We start from the raw sequence: 18,427 nt of genomic DNA, 5'->3' as shown, positions 1-18,427 counted from the left end.
TACAGAACTCCTGTCACAGGCCCGATTTTCTGACTGCTGGCCCCAGTGCAGAAAGCATCCAGAGGAGAGTCTAGTGGGTGGAGCTTCCTGCAGCCCTGGGGAACCCAGGGCAGAGACGAGGGACCAGGGTGCTAGAACCTGGCTCTGCATGTGTGTTTTGGATGGGATTGTGGTCTTGGTGCTTCTGAGTTTGGCACAAGAGTAAGGTCTCTGTATTTGAAACTGTTCCTGTAAACAAAATATAAGAAGAATTTCTCTCTCTTTTTTTTTTTTTTACCAATTTTATTAGGATATAACTGACATGTGCATGCTAAGTGGCTTCAGTCCGACTCTGTGCGACCCTGTGGACTGTAGCCTGCCAACCTCCTCTGTGCATGGGATTCTCCAGGCAAGAATACTGGAGTGGGTTGCCATGCCCTTCTCCACAGCAGTGTAGAAGTTCAGGGTATACAACATGATAATTTGACTTGCATACATCATGAAACAATGCCCAGAATAGTTTCACTGAACATCCGTCATCTCATATAGATACAATATTACAGAAACAGAATATATATATATATTTCTTTTTGATGAGAACTCTTAGTATTTACTCTCTTAACTTTCATTTATAACATTCAGTAGTGCTAATTATATTTATCATGCTAACCCTTACATTCTAGTGTTTAATTATCTTATAACTGGAAGGTTTTTGACTATATTTATTCAATTCTCCTCCCTCAATCCCTGGCAGAATAATTCTACTTACCTCTGACTTCACATGGGGATAACCGTGGAAGCTTTATTAGGGGAAAAAATATGATATCCAGGCACACCACAGACCATCTGAAGAGAGGTGAGAAAGGTGTTTTTGAAAAGCCCTGGTGTTTTGGAAAAGCTCACCAAGTTATTCTGAGATGCAGCTGGGGTTGAGGACATTATATAGAAGAGCAGAGATTGTGAGTATAAATTCTTTCAGAATGAGGATGATATGGACCCCAAAACCAGAGGGAAATGGTAGAGTGAGAATCAGACTACCTTCTCACCTCAGCTGGAACCCCACCTGCTTAGAAGACACCAGGGCAGCGGGATGCTACAGAGGGGAACAGGGACCAGAACAAAGCCACTCCAAGACGTGTCACATCTGGCTAGTCTTCTCCCTGTATGAGGAATTGATCAGAGGCTGTAGGAACACTTGCAGAGGTCTCTGAGCCACTGTGGACCATATCACATTCACTTGTGTATCTCAAGCACCAAAGCACATGCCTGGCACAAGAGGGGAGCTTGCTAAGTGCTTGATGGATGGATGAATGGACAGACAGGTTGGGTGGTGAGTGGAGCACACTCCTATTTTCTATTTGGAAAATAAAACTTGCCTTTATCCCCTCTAGTCCTTTTAGTCTTGGCTGTTCATGCTGCCACAGAGACCCTCAGCTCATCAATTACAGACATTAACTGTAAATTATACTTTTGCATAGTTAATTCAGCCTCTTCATTATGTATTTAGTGGGGCTCAGCAGGCATAAAATTCAATAGCAAGCTTTGGAGCACATCCAACTTCTGTCTTCTATGGTATTTGGAAAAGGCGAAGTTTTAGTAGTGGACCTTGGAGCGTGTCTTTCCTGGAAGGGCTCCAATGGGCTCTGCTTTTTGCTTCTCTCTTGGAAGGAGTTCAACCCTTCTGGGAAGGCTGATAGCTTCAAAGGCTGCATCTCCCCTCCTCTTCAACTAAGTGGGGACTCCTTCTCCCTTCTTGCATCGAAATGAATTTTAACCTGACTAGTGGAAGGAAAGAAGAGTGTGAATATCAGGGAACCTGGCTTGGGGAGCATCACTCTCATTCATTATTCATTCAACAAATATTTATTGAGCTTCTCCTGAGGGTCAGCACCATGATGTATCACAAGGATATCACAACAAACAATACAGTGTCCTTGCTCTCGTGGAGTTCGCAGTGGAGAAAGGGTAGACGGGCAGATGGTGAGGGACCCAATGCATGCAAATGTAGAAAGCATTGTGTGATGATGTAGATAAAGTGGCTGGCTGAGCCATGGATAACAGGGTGAAGATAGTGATGAGTGAACCTCAGTGATGTTCAGGGAGAAGCAGGTGCAAAGGCACTGAGGTAGAGGGGAGCTTGGTGGCTTTGAGTGGAATAAACTAGAGAGAAAAATGGTAGAGAAAGAAATTGGTGCAATAATGAAGAGAGAGAGGCATTGTATTATCAGGATCTGGGAGACAAAAGCATTGCTGATCCTAGGGCCAGGCTAGAATGGTCCCTCAAAAAACACTTAAACTCTGGGACTTCCCTGGTGGTCCAGCGGTTAGGAATCCACCTGCCAACAGAGGGGACATAGGTTTGAATCTCTGGTCTGGGCAGCTCCGATATGCTACAGGGCATCTGAGTCCACATGCCACAATTACTGAGCCATCACTTTACAGTCTGTGCTCCACAAGGAAGTGAAGAGTAGCTCCCACTTGCCAAACTAGAGAAAGATTGCATGCAGCAACAAAGACCCAGCAGAGCCAACATAAATTGAAAAAGCACTTGCTCCGCAATATTTAACTTCCACCAACAAATGTAGTAGGTGTGTTTCCAACCTACAAATCCATTGTGCAAACTGTGTATATGTATGTGTGCCTATATACACAACTCTATTTCTCTGTCAGTGCATCCAATGTCTGCCTTAAGCCCCCATTCTGCCTGGAGGCAGAAAACTTAATCTGGTTCATTTCAAGTCTACTAAGGCATTTCAGGTTTAAACTCAAATGATAGTCTTTCAAACTCTGCCCTACTTTCTTCAAAATTGACCCAAGTGGGAAGGATGATGGCTTTGAACTGTGAGGGAACCTTAGGTCTTCAGATACGGTGCCCTTGCTAGGTGGAGGGCACATCCTTCAACCTTCAGGTCTGGCTGGTACGTTTCATCTACAGTAATGCTGTCTGGTACTGGGATGTGATCATGGTTCAGTGCTGATGTTCATGAGGTTTCCATGTTTCTGCCTAGTCTCGGAGGTGTTTTCCATGACATGTTTTCCTGCAAGATGCTAACTTCAGTAACCTTGCCTGGAACCAGGTGAAAATTCCATTGCTTTCCTGTACTTCTCAGACCTTAGGAGGCTGGGAAGTGGGGTAGGCTCCTTCTCAGGCCCTCCCTGCCCCTGGCATCTTGAAATAATCCTATTTGACTTCTGCTGTACCCTGCTGGAAACATACGCGGGAGATGCTAGGGTCCCTTGGGAATCAAGGGAAAGACTTGGATCAGTCAGCGCCATCATGTGTTATCCATTGCTGTGTAACAAACAGTCCCAAATTTACCATCTTGAAACATCTATTATTTCTCAGTAAATGGGATTTTCTGGGCAATTCCTCTGTTGGCTTTTCTTAGGCACTTTTATGGAGCTATATTTATCTGATACAATAGTTTGGGGGTGAGATAACTGGACATTTGTCTCTCCACATGATCTTGCATCTGGGCATCTTCATGGCCTGATTGGACCCAAGGGATGGATTCAGTGTGTTCCCTGTAGAGTAAGGACCACCATGGCAGCACCAGCAAGCCAGCCAGGTGCTAAAGAGCCCTACGAGTCTGCTGGGCAGTGTGTAGGTCCAGGGTTATTCCACCTGCATCTCTGAGGCCCTCTTAGCACCTATACTTCCTAAGGGCCTCCCAGGTGGTGCTAGTAGTAAAGAGCCCACCTGCCAAAGCAAGAGACTCAAGAGACGCGAGTTCAATCCCTGGGTCAAGAATATCCCCAGGAGGAGGGCATGGCGGCCCACTCCAGTATTCTTTCCTGGAGAATCCCATGGACAGAGGAGCTGGGCGGGCTACAGTCCACGAGGTTGCAAAGACTCGGAAACAACTTAAGAGCCTGCTGCATAGTGTGTAAGTCCAGGGTTCTTTTACCTGCATTTCTGAGGCTCTCTTAGCAGCTGCACTTCCAAAAGTGTAACCTAAATTTAGCTAAAATTTCAGCAGCTTGAGAAATAATATTTTACACATTCCTCATATCTTGGGTCCATATAAGCCTCAGGTTCCACAGCCAGGAAAATAGCAGCCAGCAGGAGTGTGTGACCACAACTGAACCTTCAACTCTGTGGCCAAGGGCTCCCTGAAGCCCTTGTGGGAGACTTCCACACAGTTGGTGTCTAGAAGAACTAGAACCTTCCATGCTCTTTCTCTCCACCTAGCAAGGGCACCACTTGGTCCCCTTTTGTTTGGCTTACCTATGATCCATCTCACCAACTCATTTCTTTCCTTTAATTTTTTAAAGATTTTTTTTATGCAGATCATTTTTGATGTCTTTATTGAATTTGTTGCAAATTTGTTGAATTTGTTCATTCTATGTTTGAGATTTTGGGCCAAGAAGCTTATAGGATCTTAGCGCTCAGACCAGGGATTGAATGCACACCCCTTGCATTGGAAGGTGAAATCTTAACCACTGGACTGCTAGGGAAGGCCTCATTTCTCTTAGTAATCATGTTAGAGACATTACTCATGTCTCGAGGGTCAGTGTGAGGCTAATACAGAACTTTGATTCCAAAAACCATGTATTCATGCTCACCCACCATACTGAAGAAAGAAAAACAAGTGACAGGATCTAGTCTAGTCAGATTCAAGGGCACAGCAGGATCCATACTGGCTGCCTGGAAAAGATGCTTAGACCAGGACCCAGGGACCTCAGAGAAAGTCTTATCTTTGCCCATCTGCTGTGTTCAGCAAATCCCAGGACACATGGCCTTAGGAGGAAAAAGATATACAAGTCCAGTGAGGTTATTGAACAGGAGAAATACTGTTGCTGTAACAACAGCTACCATTTGATGGATAGTTGCTGTTGTATGTATTCAGCTCTACACATGTTCTACCTTTTATACTTGCAACAGCCTCATAAGGGTGGCTTAAGACAGATCAAGAAACCAATTTTCCTGCCGGTAAAGTTAGAGATTCTTCAACTTTGCTGCATATTAGAATCACCTGGGGGCTTCCCTGGTGGCTCAGCAGTAAAGAATCCACCTGCAATGCAGGTGTTCAATCCCTGGATTTGGAAGATACCCTGAAGGAGGAAATGGAAACCCACTCCAGTATTCTTGCTGCAAAATCCCATGGACAGAGGAACCTGGCAGACTGTGTAGTCCACAGGGTCACAAAGAGTCGGACATGACTGAGCATGCATGCACTGACTGAGAACCACCTGGGAAGTCCTTAAGAATCCCAGTTCCCAGGTTCCACTGCAGGCCAGTGAAAGAAGATCGTTGGTGTGGGACCCAGACCTTAGAATTTGTTAAAGCTCCTTCACCAAATAATAACAGAATGTCATCAAAGTTGAGAACTAGTGGGTTTGTTAGTTCCCATATGGGTTCATTAATGCCCCATGTCACACTCATACTAAAGAGCAGAGTCAGAATTCACACCCAAGTGTGTCTTATTTCAGAGTCCATTGCTGGAACACCTGTCCAATACAATTGCTGTGTAGACCCTAGGAAGCAAAAAAATAATATTAATTATAACCATTTAGGAGCAAAATGCTTGGTGATCACAGAGGGAGAGAGCCGTTTTTGGTGGAGCAGTAATGTTCAACCTTGACCACACATTAAAATCGCCTGAGCTCTAAAAATACTACCATCTGAATGACATCTCTTGAAATTCTGATTCCATTGGTCCAGGGTAGACCTGGGTATCGTTATTATTTTTTAATCTCCCCAGATGATCATAACATTCAGCAAAGGTTGAGAGCCCTCGTTTTATAGAAAGGGAAGGCTCGGATTACTTCCTTAAGGGTTGCAATTCTCCTTTGAAGCAATGTCATTGCATCAATATGATTTGTAGTAAAGTATTCTCTTCCCTCATCCTTCCACATTTACCTGCACCTATAAATTTTTAAGCTGTGGGGACTGGGATAGAAGAGAAGATAGAAAGAATTTAAGTCTGAGCTCAGTCTAATCCAAGGGTGTCTGGAAACAGGACAACCTTCAACAGCTTTTCCCCTGTCTCTGCCTTTCATCATTATCCTGCATTCTGATTTCTGCCTTGTATGCTAATTGCAGGGAACAGGAATGGAAGAGTTGACTCTCTCAATAACAGATCAAATCCTTTCTCACTGTCCTGACATATTGGATTAGGCTATGTTATCTCAGCTCAGCCAATCAGATATCCGCACTCAGCACTTTGAATGTGGGATTAGTGATGCAAAGCACCAAGGACAGTAGAAAATCCGTTTTGGCATCAGCAGTGGTGTCCCATCTAGATAGAGATGGTTTTGTTCAAGTTTCTCATTATCTTGTAACTTTCCTTTTCTCCCACCTATTCTCCATGTGTTTTTCTCCACACTTCCTAGTAATTTTGAGACATGTGTTAAGTTCCCTTTTCTTTGTCGGTCAGCCCAAGGTGTTTTCTGTTACTTGCAACTTGCAGCCAAACTAATATACTTCAGCACTGTGGAGAGCTCCCAGAGATTACCAGGGCATTCATGTGGATGGTGGGGTCAGTGGAACTATCTAATAAAGCCTTTCCCAGAGGGGATATATGTGTCCTTTGCCTTCATGAAATACACATGAAGTAAAATGAAACAAATGAAGTAAAATAAAACAAAGCCTGAGCCAAATTATTCTGTTCTCTAGGAGCTGCTTCCCTATAGTAAGGTTGATTTCTTCATTTTGTTAGTCTCATTTCTTTCTGCAGTCATTAAGCTGTCAAGATTGGCTGATGGCTTTGAAGCTGAAATTCCTTACACCCTATAGTGGAGAAGTAAAGTCCTTTTGGCTTCTTAAGATACACCAAGACTTCATTTTCTTACAAGACAGAGTTCAATAACTAAGAGGTTTGGTAAATTGGGTTTCCAGTAGTCCAAACTTTATTGTGACTGTTGGGGGAATTTATTTGTTTTTTAGTAAGAGCTTTTTTTAAGCCAATTTTGAAAATTTCTTTCAAGAGTTACTATTGTAAATCTACACTATTGATTTTGCAAGTGGTCGTTCTTGGTCGCTCTCTGGAGTCAGTTAAATGTTTAAATTTCTCTCTTTATTACTCCAGTGATATCATAAGCCCCATATAGGCTGGCATGAAGGGTTCTTGGTTCCTCCAAGGCAAAAAGCTTAACAAAGATTTCGGTTGGCTTAGAGAGAAGAGGAGAGCACAGCCACAGACAGAACTGCAGGCAGATTTCTTTTCTTGGCCCCATCTGCGAGCAAAGTGGATTGCACCATGGCATCAGGTCTGACAGGAATAGCTACTGAGTAAATGCACTGTATCCAAATCTGAAGAGGTTCCAGTTCAGGATGAATGGCAGAGAGTCAGCATCTGTAGTCTGACTTGTTCTCAGGGAACTCCTAGACCAGCCCTATAGGGCCATGTTTCTTTGTTTCGTTTTTTGGCTGTGCTGGGTCTTTTCTGCAGCACAAGGGCTCTAGAGTTCTTGGACTCAGTGATTGTGGTATGTAGGCCGCTCTGGTTGTGGCGCCTGGGCTGAGTTACCCCCACAGCCTGTGGGGTCTTAATTCCTGGAGCAGCGATTGAACCTGTGTCCTCTGCACTGGAAGGCAGATTCTTAACCCCTGGACCACCAGGGAAGTTCTTAAAGAGGTATGTTTTAAAGGTGGCTTTAGACCAAATCTAAAGTCACAGAGAAGGAACATACTGTCAAGTCCTGCTAAAAACAGGAAGAACTCACATTTACTGATGTTTCGTAGTGTTAAGTTCTGTTCTAAGTGCCTGAGACATATTTGCTCATTTGTTTAATCCTCATATCAACTGCATGAAAGGGAAAGGATTTGAGTTCCCACTTGCCAAGTAGGGGAAAGAGGGTAGAGTTGCCCAAAGTAACCCAGCCAGTAATAGGTGATGCCAGTAACAGGTGACCTTTTGACCTTAAGCTCAAAAAGTCTGTTTGGCAGGTGACACCATATGGGTCGTGACACTGGCTATGTTCCCCTGAAAGAGTCATGGGTCATCTTCTACGGGTTCTACTCTCTACATCTCTATGAGAGTAGAACGCATAGAGTCACAGATTCCATTCTCTCCTTCCCTTTCCCACTTCCTTCCTGTTTTCATTCTTCAATAAAATACTTCTTGAGACTTCCCTGGTGGTCCAGTGGTTAACAGTACACCTTCTAGTGCAGGGGACGTGGGTTCCATCCTTGGTTAGGGAATTAAGATCCCACATGCCATGAGGCAGCTCAGCTCTCTTGCTGCAACCACTGAGCCCATGGGCCACATTTAGAGAGACAGCTATAAGCCGCTATGAAAGAGCCTACATGCTGAAACTGAGACCCAATGCTGTCAAAAATTAAAATTAAAATAAATAAATATTTTTTAAAATAAACTACTCCTTGGATGCCCAATATTTACATGTATCAGTGAATCTGCTTTAGCCTTAGTGGTTGCGATATGGAGGAGAGGAGTGTCTTAAGGACCAATTTCACCCCCATAGCCAGCATCATCACATCCCCTGGGTATACACTAAGGGTCCCATGGACCACAGTTTGGAAATCACCACACTGCATCATATTTAGGGGTCTTCCACCTCAAAGAGAGAGATAAGTTAAAGGGACATGGCCAACTCTGCAGCATTATTCTCAGTGTAAGCGTTCCTTCAGGGCCACAATAGGATCTTTGGACAACTGGATTTTGGCCACATGCAGTACTCAAAAAGTGAATTTTATTGAATAGTCTGTCAAATAACCAACAGCTATGTCCCCCAGCAAGCACAGCCAGTGGCCAGCTCTTCTGCAGATAAGGAGATACCAAGGATGAGTGTTCTTGCTAAGAAGGCAAGGTGAAAACCCCTGAAATGAGAGATGTCTTTAGCCCAGTGAAAGGAGTGGCTGGCCAGAGTGTGTGGGAAGGATGTCTAGAAGTTAAGCAGACCCAGATTCCTGCAGGCCTTACCTGCTGAACCAAGAACACCAAGAGGTCTCCAAGCTTGGAACACTCCAGGTTCCAGACACATCTCGCTCATTTTCCAAGGCAAATAATTTACCCTTTAAAAAAAAAAAAAAAAAAAAGCTTATTTGTCTGCTCAAAGTCTTAGCTGTGGCACTCAAGATCTTCAGTCTTCCTTTTGGCGTGTGGGATCTCCAGTTGTGGCATGCAAACTCTTAGCTGCAGCATGCAGGATCTAGTTTTCTGACTAAGAATCTAAGCCAGGCCTCCTGCACTGGGAGCTCAGAGTCTTAGCCACTGGACCACCAGGGAAGTCCCAGTAATCACTCTTGATGTTGTACAGACCATGACTTGAGGTTCCAGACACTGGGTTTGTTTGCCCTCCCAAAGGGATAGCCAGCATCTCAGAAATTGCTATCCTCCGGTCCCCTCTTCCAGCCCAGAAAGGGAGATTCAGGAGTCCTGCCAGGTGCTTTGGTTGGCCCGACAACCTTGCTGTTAACCTCTTATCCCAGCCACTGAGCAGGGCTAAGGGTAACAGAGTGAGGAACAAACTTTCTGGCTGTTGGGCAAGCTGTGAAAATTGAGTACATGTATCCTTAACTGATGATCATCCCCAGAAAAGGGGAGGGTTCTCCACCACTCTAGACAATGGTACCAGCACATGCTTGAGATACAGTGTTACCATCTTTGGTGTTTCTTTCTTGATGTGCCATGGAAAATCCCCCTCAATTCACCCGAAAGCACAAGGCATGCCCAGTAGCTGCCAGCTGAGAAAAATGCTGTTGACCCACCACTTACAACAATATTCAGCCCAGAGGCAAAGAGCACAGGGGGTCCCTCTGCCTGGCTTCAGGGCTTCCCAGGTAACTCAGTGGTAAAGAATCCACCTGCCAGTGTAGGAAACCCGGGTTCCATCTCAGGGTCAGGAAGATCCCCTGGAGAAAGAAGTGGCTACCCACTTCAGTACTCTTGCCTGGGAAATCCCATGGACAGAGGAGCCTGGTGGGCTATAGTCCATGGAGTCACAAAAAAGTCAGAAAAATCTCCCTGGCCCGCCCTACAAACCCAGCTATATGCCTGGTATAGCCTTCTTTCTTGTTTCCACCAATATTGATTCTTTTGATTCAGTAGCTCCAGAAAACCTCTCCCATTTTCCCATCTCTAACCTCCTAAAACAAGGGCTGGCAAACTTTTCCAGTAAAGGTCCAGATAATGAATACTTTAGGCTCCTAAGGATATATACTACCGACATAATTACTCACTCGTGTCCTCATAACACAAAAACAGCCAGAAACAAAACACAAACAAGTAGGCAGGGCTGTAATTCCAAAGAAACCATTTACAAAAAAAACAGGCAGCAGGCTGGATTTGGCCGACAGACCACGGTTTGCCCATCTCTGCCCAGGAGAAATCTCCTGGTGTCTTGTAATTTCATACTCAACTCCCCAGCTGAATTAGAGGAGAATGTTGAGAGCACAGAGCTGGGAATTGGAAGACGTGATTCTCGCTCAGCCTTGCTCTAACTCGGGTACGACTCTCTGCAACCTCATGGACTGTAGCATGCCAGGCTCCTCTATCTTCCACTGTCTCCCAGAGTTTGCTCAGATTCATGCAGGTGGCTCAGTGGTAAAGAATCCTCCTGCAAATGCAGGAAACATGGGTTTGATCTCTGGATCAGGAAGAACTCCTGGAGAAGGAAATGGCAACCCATTCCAATACTGTTGCCTGGGAAATCCCATGGACAGAGTAACCTTTTTGACTAAATGGCCAGATAATGAATGTTTTAGGCTTTAGCCTGGTGGGCTATAGTCCATGGGGTCACAAAAGGGTCAGACACAGCGACTAAAACAAAAACAACAGCAATGGAAACCAGGTAATGGATCTAAAATAATTAAATCTATGGGAGATTCTACATTCAGCTTTTTCTGCCTCCAACTAGCTGTGTAGTTATGCATGAGTGATTTATGCTACTTGGGCCTTCATTTTGTCATGTGAAAAATAAGATCTTTGTACTGTCAGCCATTTCCAAAGCATCAGAATTGCTGGGACAAGCTTGCTAAAAATACATATGAAAGAAAAAAGTGAAAGTGTTAGTCCCTCAGTCGTGTCCAACTCTTTGCCACCCCATGGACTGTTGCCTGCCAGGTTCCTCTGTCCATGGAAATTCCCAGGCAAGAATACTGGAGTGAGTAGCCATTCCCTTCTCCAGGAGATCTTCCTGACTCAGGGCTTGAACTCTGGTCTCCTGCACTGCAGGTAGATTCTGAACCACCAGGGAAGCCGTGTCAAGTCCCCGGTGCTATGCCTGAAAAGCATTTTCTTTGTCCTTATATTCTAGTTATAATTGTGAGGGAGTGAGCCAAGGGATTGAAAGGTTTTGCCACTGAACAAAGTCAACTTAAAGCTCTTTTCCTTTGCTCTCTTCCAGAAGCAGCAGTTTATTCAGTGAGGTTGTGCAGATGAACTTTGAAATTGCCAGCTTCAGCAGCCTCTCGGGGAGCCAGCCCATCACCTGGCAAGTGGAATACCCACGGAGGGGGACCACGGACATTGCAGTGTCAGAGATCTTCATCAGCCAGAAGGACCTGGTTGGCATCGTGCCCTTGGCCATGGTAAGACTTTCGTGAGCATGGATGCACCTGCATTCAGCTGTCTGATTGCACCTTGATGTCCTTCTTAGCTTCCCCTGAATTGTTGGCTGCAATTGTTTTATGGGATGCTTGCATTCAAAGTTTTCCATCTTCCTACCCACTTGGACAGAGAAGGCAATGGCACTCCACTCCAGTACTCTTACCTTGAAAATCCCATGGACGGAGAAGCCTGGTAGGCTGCAGTACAGGGGGTCGCGAAGAGTTGGACATGACTGAGTGACTTCACTTTCACTTTTCAGTTTCATGCATTGGAGAAGGAAATGGCAACCCACTCCAGTGTTCTTGCCTGGAGAATCCCAGGGACGGCGGAGCCTGGTGGGCTGCCGTCTATGGGGTTACACAGAGTCGGACACGACTGAAGCAACTTAGCAGCAGCAACCTACTTGGAAGTCGCTACTTTTCATTAATCCAGCCATTCTCAACTTCAGCTAATTTTATACTGGCTTTATGACATTTGCTATTTCCCTGTGCCAGATATATAGTATTTACTTACTTCTTCTCGAAGTCTACACCAGTTCTTTTTATTTCTGTTCCCCTTTTATAAGGAAGATTTAAGCCCCTACCTTATTAGGACGAGTGTGGTTTGCTGCTGCTGTAAACCACCCCCAATATTAGGTTCCTTATGCAATCTAGGCTCTCCTTGCTTATACCACATGGCTTAGATGATAAGGGACTCTTCCAGGCAGTCCCTCTGGGATCTGGGCTGATGGATATGTCATCATCTTGCAGCTAAACGGCAGAAGCAACACAGCCTTCTTGGAGGCAAAGACGGAGAAACAGTCCGAGTCACATGCAAGCGCTTTTAAGCAATGGCCAACAAATTACAAGTGACACTTTCACACGCATCCTTGGACAGAAGGAGTCCCCATGGCCCCATCAGATTTCAAGAGGGCTGGGAAACATAGGTGCAGAGGAAAAGTTAGATGACTACCCTGGTCTCTGTCTCACTGCACAAGAAATCAACATACAATTGACACAAATAGAACACAGCACAAATACAGTACGTGCAAACCCCTGTTGCCAACTTCCTTATACAGCTGGAAGTGAGGAAGGGAGAGACAGAATGGTAAGGGGGTAGAAGGATCACTCACCCACATCTGCCAAGCCCTGAAACTATTCTCAGGAGCCATTCCTAGGCTTGTGCACAAGTGTTAAGACCCCCTTCTAGGAGATGTAAAGAGGATGGCATTTCAAAGGCATGGGGAAAGTGTTCTGAAGTGTAGCTCCAACTGTTTTTGCCAGAATTCACTTTCACGGACATGGAGTCTGGTGTGGATGTTCAAAAACTAATTTCTGTTCGGCTTTGGTGCCTCAGCCAGTAAAGAATCTGCCTGCCATGTATGAGACCCTTGACCTGACCCTGGGTTGAGAAGATCCCCTGGAGAAGTAAATGGCAATCCACTCCAGTATTCTTGCCTGGAGAATTCCATGGACAGAGGAGCCCGACAGGCTACAGTCCATGTGGTTTCAAAGAATCAGACACAACTGAGTGAATAATTGCATTAGAAATTGGAATGAGCAGGCTTTATTGACACTGGGTTAAGAAATATATCAATTAGAATTCTTTGAGTTACATGTGACAGAAAATCCAACTCAAATTGGCTTAAGCATGTTGAGTTCACCAGCTCAGGTAACTTAAAAAGTCTAGAAAAGTGTTTCTCAGATGTTAACATGCATATAGGTCACCTGACAATTCTCTTCAGATGTAAATTCTTATTTAGGAGGTCTGGGTTGGGTATTTTCTTAAAGTTCCTAAGTTATGCCAGTGCTTCTGGTCAGTGGAGTACAGGTTGAGTATCAAGTATGGAGTGTGTGCGTGAGTGTGTGTGTGTGTGCAAATGATGTCATCATGGAAGGTGGCTCCTTGTCCCCTCTAAGCTTTGTGCTCTTCTTGGCTAGAATCAGTGTCCAAGAGACTCTGTCCTAAGGTGGCCCCTGGTAGTGCCAGGCTGATATATTCACAGTATTATATCCATCAGGAAAAGAGTGAAAACTCATTGCCAACCAGTCAAGCAAATTCTTAGGACTGCGCTGATTGGAGCTGATTGGCTGCCTTGGGTCATGTATCCAAGCTGAGAAGCCAGTCATGGAACCCAGACAAAATGTGATGCTCTACACCTTCCCCTGGAGCATGTTTGGGATCAGACTAAGAGCTGGTAGGCATGGGGCATGATGGGAAAATCTGATTCCACTGAAAGGAGGGATGGATGCTAGTCAGACATAGCAACAGACATACCCATAGGAGGTATTCCCTACCATAGACTTCTCTTGACTTTTCATGTGCTAGAAAAGAGGCCTCAACAATCTATAGCCCGTGGGCTAAATTCAGTTTCTGCCTGTTCTTGTGCATCATGCAAGCTAGGAATTTCTTTTTCATTTTCAAATAGATACATTCTAAATGGTTACATAAGTAGTTTGTTAATCTACTCAGTTTTGCCTCTTGGTTCACAAACCCTAAAATGTTTTCTATCTAGCCCTTTAGAGAGAAGATTTGCAGCCCTATGTTAACATAAATTATAGCCTATAAGTGCTTAGATTTACGCTATTTCAAAAAGATAAGACATCCAGATACTGTGAAAAGTAAAGTCATTATTAGGATATGAGATATTATTTTGGCCACAAGAAACCCCTCTTTGAAGCAAGGTATTATTATTGTTGTTTGTGTGATTTTGTAATACCTTTAAGGTAAAATGAAATGATGACTTACACACCAGAATCCTATCGTTTGCAAATAACTGTAAAAGAATTCAAACTGTTTGCATCCAAGTAACCGCAGAGTGGCTGACCACACAACGGAGTAGAGTTCAGAGTTCTGATGGCTAGATTTGAACTCATGTGATGCCATTATTTTTCTTCCCTTCGAATGTACAATTTAACCTCAACTCTGCAAAGAGATGTGAACAATTAGGAACTGTATTAGCAAGTAGAGTATAAAAGCATCAGCTTGGAGTAATTTCTATTCTCTTATTTTCTGTGTTTTCAAAGTTTATTCTAGAATGAGCTTTAGTACATTAATAGGCAACTGAAATAGAAATTTTTACTTGGAAGAAAGTAGCAAATTAAACTGCAGCTTGACTGAAGATGAGACATTTAAAAAAAAACTGAATAAGAGACAAATCTTTAGGTCATCTTTAGCAGCCAGTAAGGTCTTTGAAAGAAATGAATTCCCCCAATTGTTGCTTATTTTAAAGTAAAGCAAACTGCAGAAAGGCAAAACAGATGATTACCAAATCGAAAATGGGCCTCTTTGGGGAAGTTCTCTTAGAATCAAGCCTTCTCAAGCCTCTTTCTAAATCCAGGAAAAAAAGCCATGAGCCCACTGATGAGAGTTTCAGTGACCTTCTGTCTCACTTAGCAGCAGCTTCTAACTTCCCATGAATAAATGAGATGGAAGGAGCAGAGGACAGGGCCCTCAACTCTCTAGCAGACTGATCCTTCTGGGAAGGAGCCCCCTGAATCACACTGCCCACTCCTTACAGCATCCTAAGTCAAGAACTTGGCCCTGCAAAGCCTTCTTTTGTCCACCCCACTGTCACTTACTTACTCAGCGATGTGATCCTCTCTTTCCGCAGTGGCAGGAAAGCTTCTGGGTCCAGCTTCGAGCATCTCCCACCCCTCCAGTTCCCCCTGGCCAAAGCTCTAACATCAGCTGGGGCAGGAGAAGGGGAGGGGTCTGGCTGCGGAGACCAGGACCGAAGGCTGTCCGGGACAGCCTGGGGCCAGCACAGACTGGGAGCTGGAGCCGTAACTTTCGTTCTTGGGCTTCTGTTCTTCTTTGATGTAAGAAAAGAGTACTCACGTGTCTAGTTGAGACCCTGTGAGCAGAGGCCAGGCGCAGACCTCCGTGTGGCAGTTTCTGCAAGCTGGCAGTGCAGATGTGGAGATGCCGGTCTCTTTTCAGGATAAAGAGATGCAGAATCCACTTGACCTCACCCTGAGCTCTTACGACATGCAGACACTGTGGGTGTACATTGTAATCCATCCTGAAGAGTCAGCAGTAAGCAGACAGGTCTTTCACTCAGAGGACTGACACTCGGGGCCAACAGACAGCAAATAAGAAGCTATTTCTTAAGCGCTAAGACCAGTCATGAGAAGATGAATGGCAATATATGAAGATACATGAAGACAAATAAGGCTGAACAAGGGGATGGCGTGTAACCATTTCCCAGTTCTGTTCACATCTCAAAGCTTCTCCCTGCAGTTTATTTAAAAATACAAAGCCAGGGGAGTGTCCCAGTGGTCCAGTGGTTAGGGCTTGGCGCTTTCACTGCCTGGACCCAGGTTCAATCCCCAGTCGGGAAACTAAAATCCCGCAAGCTGTATGGTACAGCCGAAAAAAAAAAAAAAAAGTAAATTTTACAAACATATAAAGCTAAATTTTATGCCAGCAAGAACAGGAGCCCCTAATTTTGACAGGTGTCAGAAGAGACCCTTTGTTCCAGGACCCAAGTGACTTTATCCTGGATTGACTTTCCTGGGAAGTGGCAAGATTTACTGAGAATTTTTAAGAATTTCAAATGATTATCATTTTCTACCTTTGCAAACTTAGGATGAAATATTCCCTGACCCCTGAAATATGGTGAGAACTTGGGTTTTTTTTTCTTCCATCAAGCTTTCAAAATTCCTGGATTGTGCCCGTATCTCTCTGCATAAAATCAAATTTAAAATAAAGTGGCTATCACTTGGGCTGTTTAAAGGAGAAATTGCTACTTGTTCTCAGGCCTGCAAAGTGATGATCTTAATCCTCACCTCTCCAGGGTGTCACGGAGATTCATTAAGGTTTGAGAGATGCTTGGAGCTTCAGGGCAGAAAGTGCAGCAGGAAAGGATTGTGGGGAAAGAGATAGCAGGGTCTGCCCCCCTCTTCTGCCCTGCTCTGCCCTGCTCTGGACCCTGGGTGCTGACTCATGTGGACCACAGCCCTGGCCTCCCTTGCCCTCTGGCTTCTGGTGGGGTTTTTAGCCAGTGGGCGGTGTTGATGCCCTAACCCCCTTCCACCCCCATCCCACCCTTTGTCTATGAATATCATCTTATTTGGAAATAGCATCTTTGCACCTGTGATTAAGCTAAAATGAAGTCCAAGGGAATTTCCTGGTGGTCTAGTGGTTAGGACTCGTTGCTTTTCACTGCAAGGTCCCAGGTTCAATCCCTGGTCAGAGAACAAAGATCCATTGAAGCCACGTGGTATGGCCAAAAAAAAAAATGTGTTCTTCATTTGAAAAGTGAGGTCCAAAATCCAATGACTGACATCCTTACAAGGAGAGCTAGATTTGGACATCTGGAGGAGACTACGGGGAGGAAGGCCATTTGAGGAAGGAGACAGAGCTCAGAGGGAGGTGTGTACAAACCAAGGAAAGCAAAAACTGCCAGCAGCCTACAGAGTCTAGAACAGATGCAAGGAAGGTTCTCTCCTAGTGCCTTCAGAGGGGGGCTTCAGAGGGAGGCTTCAGACACCTTGATTTTGCACTTCCGGACTACAGAATCCCAGGAGAATTTCTGTGGTTTTAAGCCACCCAGTGTGTGGCACTTTATTACGGTAGCTCTGGAACACTAACCCAGCGTTGTCCCTTCCCTTCTTGTTCTATCCCTAATCCCTCCCTTCCCTCTGGCTGCACATCTACCAGGGGCATGGTCCTCTCCGCATACAGCTCTGTGCTGTTTGATTCTCCTCTCTCTGGGTACCAGTAACTGGGCTGCTTACCCCAGGCTCCCAGCTGGGATGGGCATCTGGGTGTTCCACCATCCCTGGATGTTTCCCCTGATCCTGTCCACGGCTCTGTCATCACACGCTCCCCAGTTCTACTCCATTGGGTGGACCATCTGTTTTCAGCCAGGATGCTGAGGGATACTGAAGGTTAGGGTTAAGGATACAGGCTCCAGACTCCTTCCCAGAGGATACCCAGTGATTATCCTCAGTCTGTGAGGGAGTGATTAAGGTATCTCACTGGGGAATCTGAACTCCATGGCTGGACTTCACCCAGCGGCATCACATGGCTACTTCTCTGCATCCTTTGCCGTTGCTAAACTCAGAGAACTGGACGTGGGGAATGGACTGTGCATTCGCTAGCCTGTGGCTTTGCAGAAATGCTCTTGGTCCCCCTTGTCAATCTACAAGTGATGGATGACTTAACTGTGCTCTGAGATCTGTGGGGAAGCGTGTTAGCAATATCCTGTGTTGGCGAAAGGCAAAGGCAGGCATTCACTCTAGAGAACCAAGGGACATCTCCTTTGATGGGGATGGGAGAATATTATTTTTAAAAAGACAATGAAAAAATAATGTGTTCTTATTTTCCCGAACACCTTGATCTCCACGCTCCTTCTCCAACTTGAAGATTTTACATTTCTAATTCCCTCGGAGTATTTTAAGGATGGCTTTGATGCTCTTGGCAATTGAAAAATGTTTGCTCAGTTGAAAAATAACTATATGAGCAGAAGAAGTGTTTCCTTGTCACAGCTGGAGATTTACTTTGGAATTCAATTTTAAAGTATCCCTCCCTCCAAGTCACCAGTGCAGATTTGTGTCTAAAAAGCTGATCTATGATTAATCTGAAGCTGTTTTGACAATGGTTTCAAGGTTGCTGATTAATTATCCAATACATGGTACCTTATTCACTGCCTGCCACAAAGAAAATGCTCCAAAAATATGATTATGATTGCCATTCATATTTTTATCATCATTATCTGATCTTGGGTTTCCCCATCAATAAAAGGAAGGGATGGGAATAAACAATCAATCTAGTCTCTTCCAAGTTTATACTTTGCCTCATTTTACTTACATTATGCATATAGAAAGTAAAAGTTGTGCTCTAATTTTAAAGATTACAGAACTTCACTGGGGATGAGAGACAGAGATGGAGAGAAAAGTGATGCTGACCTAGGAAAATTAGTTGGAGGGACTCACAGGCCAGCACTGTCT

At 44.7% G+C, this 18,427-nt stretch overlaps 1 protein-coding gene across 1 annotated transcript in view; it reads left to right on the top strand.

The window, feature by feature from the left end:
- The window catches only part of TMEM132C (transmembrane protein 132C), a 287,567-nt gene that overhangs the window by 186,873 nt on the left and 82,267 nt on the right, over positions 1 to 18,427 (top strand). The window contains exon 4 of the mRNA XM_068989610.1: positions 11,290 to 11,473. Coding sequence (XP_068845711.1) covers positions 11,290 to 11,473 — 184 coding nt within the window. The remainder of the gene's footprint in view (positions 1 to 11,289; positions 11,474 to 18,427) is intronic.

The sequence above is a fragment of the Capricornis sumatraensis genome, chromosome 17, assembly GCF_032405125.1.
Source record: "Capricornis sumatraensis isolate serow.1 chromosome 17, serow.2, whole genome shotgun sequence".
Classification (NCBI taxonomy): domain Eukaryota; kingdom Metazoa; phylum Chordata; class Mammalia; order Artiodactyla; family Bovidae; genus Capricornis; species Capricornis sumatraensis.
Note: the sequence above shows the minus strand (reverse complement) of the source record. Positions and strands in the feature narration are given on the sequence as shown.